The sequence below is a fragment of the Furipterus horrens genome, unplaced genomic scaffold (genome assembly GCF_987537825.1).
Source record: "Furipterus horrens unplaced genomic scaffold, mFurHor1.1.pri manual_scaffold_11, whole genome shotgun sequence".
In the NCBI taxonomy this organism is placed as follows: domain Eukaryota; kingdom Metazoa; phylum Chordata; class Mammalia; order Chiroptera; family Furipteridae; genus Furipterus; species Furipterus horrens.
The window spans coordinates 16,680,407-16,686,406 of NW_028327181.1; the positions used below are offsets into that span (position 1 = coordinate 16,680,407).

A 6,000-nucleotide genomic window follows, 5' to 3' on the forward strand; every position below is an offset into this window, starting at 1 on the left:
TCCCTAATAAAAGTGTCCCTGATCAAAGCACAAAATTATTAGTTACATGTTTTTATACCTTTCTGCCATAATCATAAGACAGGAAAGAATTATTTTTTGCTGGTTTACCTTTTCATGATTGAAATATTTCATAATTAGAATACTTTTAAATAGATCTTTTAAAAATGTTAAGTGCAGTCACAAAAGGACAAAGACTATATGATTCCACTTATATGAGGTACCTAGAGCAGTCAGTCCATAGACAGAAAGGAGTGGTGGTCGCCAGGGGCTGGGGGAGGCGGTCATGGAGAGATACTGTTTAAGGGTACAGTTTCAGCTTGGGAAGACGAAAAGAGTTCTGGAAATAGATGGTGGTGACTGTTACACTGTACACTTAAAAATCAATAAAATGGTGTATTTTACCACAATAAAATAGAAAAAACAAGTTAATACCAACATTTAAAAAGAAGTTGCTTCATAAAATAACATGTATTTTGTTGCTTTAACAACAACAAACCCCACTACTTTAAGAGAGATTACATAAATGACCAAAATATTTTTAAAAACCGGTTTCGATTTCATCAGAGCCAAAGATATAGAGGAGTGTAAATTCACAGTTCTAAATATTGGTGCCTTTTTTCTCCATGAACTGTGAAATTCACCAAGCCGACTTTGTTAAATTCATTCAATTCATGCAGCACATGCCTGGAAAGCCTAGGTGGCCATCTTTCTCAATCATGTCAAGTTATTATTGGAGATGGGCTCCACCGAAGTCACTACCTTTTCTGCCTTGACTAATTTGGGTCCAGAGGGAACAAGAAGGTGATCAAGTGGTAATCTTTCAGTACTTTCCCCCAAACCTGAACCAGTGCCCAATCGTGGGTGGGCCTCTTGCTGGTTTGAGATGAGAAAAAGCTGAAGGAAAAAAAAAACAAAAAACTTTGTGGAATGCTGCTAAAGGCAAATAGAAGACTACTGGAAAAATCACAGCATCTCAGGATGGAAAAGAACACCTCTGAGGTTGCTTGTCTAAACTAGAATCCCCTTTGCTATACTCCTGACATAGTCACTCAGCCTCTTCATAAACATGACTTGTCCAAGCAACCTAATACTTGCCTTGCTGTTAAAAAGTACCTCTCATATGGAGTTAAATTGTCACCCTTTAGCATTATATTTTTTAAGTTTTAAATGTTTTTAAACATTTGATTTAGAATCTTTCATATGTACAAAAAAACTGCAGATACTGTTCAAATATTTTTCTGTAGTCTTCATTCAGCTTTTCCTAATGTTAACATTTTACATAACCACAGTACAATGATTAATACCAGTAAATTAATAATAATACATTAACTAATCTATAGATCTTAAATTTTCTTAATGGGTCCATAATGTCCTTTTGCAGGATCAGGGTCCAATTTAGGCTCCCATGATACATTTAGTCATGTATGGATGTTATTATATACTATAGTTAATTCAACCGCTCTCCTATATGTGAACATTTAGGTTGCTTCCGATATTTTTCAATAATAAATAACGTTTCAAAAAATAACCTTGTGTATACGTATTTTTACATCGTTGAATGTGTATCTTCAGGGTAGATACCTAGCAGTGAGAGTACTAGGTCAACAGGTCAGGGCAGGTGTACTTTCGCCAGGTGCAGCCAACGTTCTCTTCTGAAAGGCTCTATCAGTATGCATTCCCTCCAGTAACGTGTGAGAATACCTTTTTCCTCACAGCCTTGCCAACCAGACATGTTGTAATAGTTTTTCATTTTCACCATTCTCATAGGTAAAATGTGTTATCATATGTTGTTTAAATTTGCATCTCTAATTATGAGTGGGGTTCACCATCTATGTGTTGAAGTACAACACACACACACACACACACACACACAGTGAATTATCCAAGTCTTTCTTCCATTTTTCTATTGGGTTTTTCATTCCTCAATTAGAGATTTCTTCATATATTAGAAATATAAGCCCCTCAATCTGTGATACACGTTGCAATTACATTCTCCCAATTTGTCAGTGCCTTTTGACTATATTTGTGGTGTTTTGCCAATCTAGCAAGAGTTCTTATCTCGAGGTCCAAGGACATCAGGGCTCTGCAAACCTTCTGAAATGGCATGTCTGCTTTTCTGAAAGGTCTGCAATATTCATTCAGATTTCCAAAGAGTCCTGTAACCTAAGAATGCTTAGGAGCTATCGTTGCCATGTCTTCTGCTGAGCCGAGAGGCACTTCTGCTTAACAGCCCCCAAATTCTTAAAGGCTTCTCTTGATTTTTCTCTTTTATAAGAAAACATGCCCAGCAACGTGGTCTCCACTGATGTGTTTTCAGGTTGTGCCATTAGTGTGAATTTTTATCCAGGAATACATTCCTGCTTTTCTATACGCCTTCCACATGACACCAGGCTCAGCATAAGGAGAAGGGGACAGGACCCTCTTTGGCCAGGAACCCCAATACTGACACATTTCTTGCTTCTCCTCTCACCCCCCACCCACCCAACCCCGGTGGCATCTTGAGCTCATCAGAGCACTGTGGGGAGAGGGGACTCAGTATGATGCTTACTCTAGCTACAGGAAAACCAGAACACAACAGAGCACAACCACCACCTCTCAGTCCAGGAAACACATTTCTTTTAATGCATATTAAGAGCAAAGTGGCTTTCCTTGGCAGCCATACCACAAAGTTAATTCTAAGTGACCCGCTAAAACCTGTAGGTCTTCTGTTTCTCCATAAATACCGCTTTTTTTCACTTGTGGAGTGCAATTTATGGAAGCAAGTACAAAATCTTACATTTGTATCTATTAAATTTCATTTTGCTTTACAAAAATTCATAGTATTTACCTATGGTGGAATTGGAAGGGAGAAGAGGGATAGTTTTTAAAAAGGAAGAGAGGAAACGTAATCTAGTTCTTAGGTTGGGTGGTACGTATGTGTAGATATATTATGCTGGGTTCATTATTATACTTCACAATGTATATATGCATAATTTTATTTTATACTGAATATTACATTGAGAAACTTCCATCTTGTTAAGACTCAGCCCACCATATTAAGAAGAAACTTTTAGATCCTGAATCTGTTACCTCACTCATTTAACTATGTTTTTAAGAGTAGATATTCACAAGATAAAATCTGATTATTACATCATTACTTAATGCTTTATCCATTTCTAATTAGGGTCAATATACACAGCCTACTACAATAATCAACTGGCCTGTACACTGCGAAGAAATGATGGATTTATCAGGTGGAAAATGAAGCCTAGACCAGGAAGTCCAGAGCATACAAATTTATTAGCGGATTTAGAGCAAGGGTTGGCAAACTACAGCCTGCAGGCCAGAGCCTGTGCTTATAAACAAAGTTTTATTTATATAGCCACACTCATCCATTTATATATAGTCTACGCTTGCTTTCACTTTACAACTCTACAATGGCAGAGTTGAGAAGTTTCGGCAGATACCATGTGTCCTGCAAAGCCTAAAAACACGTATTTACTATCTGGCCCTTTACCAAAAAGTTTGTTAACTCCTGGTCTAAGGCACTATCCAGGGGAGAAAGAAAGTTTTCTAGTTCACTTGGCAGGTATATTCCTTTAGGAATTGGGGTCTATCACAGCTCACTAACCATTAGTCTCACCTAACTAACCTCTCTTACTCTAAGTTCAAACTCACAAAGAGAGATTTGATTTCCTTTTTCCTACAAAGTAATAATTCCACTTTTTACCACGTATTAATTAAAGAACTGGCTTTCTGATTTGTACTTTAGCCTCTCATGAATGGTTAAGCGGCCATCAGTCCTTGGGAGACCATTGCCTCTGATGTGCAAAAAATAAAAGTCAAGTTTCTGAACCTGCAAAACTAAGGGCTCACTTTCAAAATATGACAATCTGTTTAGGGTATCCATCCTATGAAGCCCTACCTGAATCAACAGCCTCCCTCAAAGACATCTCTGTGACATCTCACTCCATATTATCATTAATCAGATGCAGCAATACCACATGACTATCACAAAGAGATTCAACATTTCACATACAGTTGTTACTTGAGAGAAGTAACACTTTCTCATTAAATAGGCACTTCTCTTCAAGTGTCTAATGTGATGCACATGTTTTGAAAGATCATCAGAAAAAAAGTTAATACTAAAATCAATATTTTGGAAATGTTTCAAGAAAAAAATTATAAGCTACCTGTCAGCATCCATACTTTGTCATGTGAAGTGTTACTCCAGGAAACTGTCATTCATCTCAACTCATCTGAATCAAGATCTCATTTCTTACCTGGCTTGAGCCGATCTTTTCTTCAGCGGCTGTGGAATGCTGGCATGGGTCTTCCTTTGCTCCCTCACAGGGGTCTCTTACAATTTCCACCTGGTCCCCTTGATCTCTGAAGACCTTTAGCTCCATGCTCTTGGTTTTCTCTTTCCTATCCAAGATCCCAGAAGCCACAGAGCCTCCTGCTGTGGAGTCCACCAGCCCACACCGCCCAGGCTCTCCCCCATGATCCAAGGTCTCAAAGGTGTCTTCACAACTTTCCGCAGGGGTCCTCTGTAGCTCCAAGGGCACTGCCCTACTCTGACTTATAAGAGAGCTTGAGGCTCCAGGTTTTACATCTGGAATCAAACTTGGCTCAGGGTCAGCATGAAGCTCTTTGGAGACACTTACTGGGAGTTCAGAGTATAATTCCTGTACCACAGCAGACATGGAGGAATCAAGTGGAACTGGCTGAGTCTCTACTCCAGATGACAGCATTAGGGCAGATGTAGATTATGGAGTCAAGTCTTACATCAAACGGTTCACCCTGACACAAATCAAAGGAAGGGATAAAAGTTTAAAACTTTTCAGGGTAGAAGAAAGCTGTCTCAGCTCAATCCGGCAAAAATAAGGACAATAAATTCTACCTCAAATGCCAGCATTACTTGGCACCAAAAAAACTGTCCTTAACAGATTGAATTTGTGGGCTTGGGGTGGTGAACACACACAACATACAGATAAGGTATTATGATATTATACCTTTGAAACCTATATAATTTTATTAACCAACGTCACCCCAATAAATTCAATAAAAAATAACTGAATTTGTGAAAAAAATAAATTCCTTAAACTCTTCATAGGTATTTGTCTAATCTCAATTCAAATTTAAATCTGGAGAGCCAGCAAACAGTTGAGAATAAGACATGTCTAAGCATCCAAGGCATAGACCTGAAGTAAACTAGAGGATCGAAACAGTTGTATACTTGTTTTCAGGGCATGAACCTTGCTCGTTTTGTTCACTGCTATATCTCCACTGTCTGAAATAAGTACTTGACACATAGGTACTCAATAAATATTTGCTGAATGAGTATACACTCAGGGACTCTGAAGAATTTGATTCACTGGCTCTTCTTCATTAAGATACTTTCTGAAAGAAGCCCTGGGAGAATGGAATTCCATTCCTTCAGCGCTTACCAAACACTTGAGTTCTATCTATGCAAGCTGGCACAAGAATTCTTTAACAGAATTCTTGACTTTTATTCAGCACCTTGAGATTTTCTAAGTGCCTTCACGGACACGACTCATTTGATTCTCACAATAAATCTGGGAGCTAAGTAGGGTATCTATCATCTTCCCATTATAGACTTTAAAATCACAACTGAAGCCCTGGCTGGTGTGGCTCAGTGGACTGAGTGCTGGCCTGTGAAGCAAAAGGTCACTGGTTTGATTCCCACTCAGGGTACATGCCTGGGTTGCAGGCCAGGTCCCCACTGGGGGCATGAGAGAGACAACTGATCATCGTATCTCTCGCACATAGTTATTTCTCTCCCTTTCTCCCTACCGTCCCCTCTCTCTAAAATTAAATAAACGAAATCTTTAAAATCACACCTGAAGAGTTTAAAAATGACCTGCCTAAAATATTACATGGTTATCTGAGAGAAGAAGGGAGATGCTCAGGGGACTTCACCTGAAATGGGAATGTTTAATTTTTTGCATTGGGAGATGGAAACACAGCTTATTTGCTGAAAAGTTACATCTAAGTAGT

The 6,000-nt window shown here is 38.7% G+C and overlaps 1 protein-coding gene across 1 annotated transcript in view; it reads right to left on the bottom strand.

Annotated features, from left to right (window-relative positions):
• PRR14L (proline rich 14 like) overlaps nt 1-4,768 on the bottom strand; it is a 41,375-nt gene extending 36,607 nt beyond the window's left edge. Inside the window, exon 1 of the mRNA XM_090292135.1 lies at nt 4,263-4,768. Within this exon, the coding sequence (XP_090148261.1) occupies nt 4,263-4,733 (471 nt within the window). The 5' untranslated portion in view covers nt 4,734-4,768. The remainder of the gene's footprint in view (nt 1-4,262) is intronic.
• Between the last annotated feature and the right edge of the window lie 1,232 nt (nt 4,769-6,000).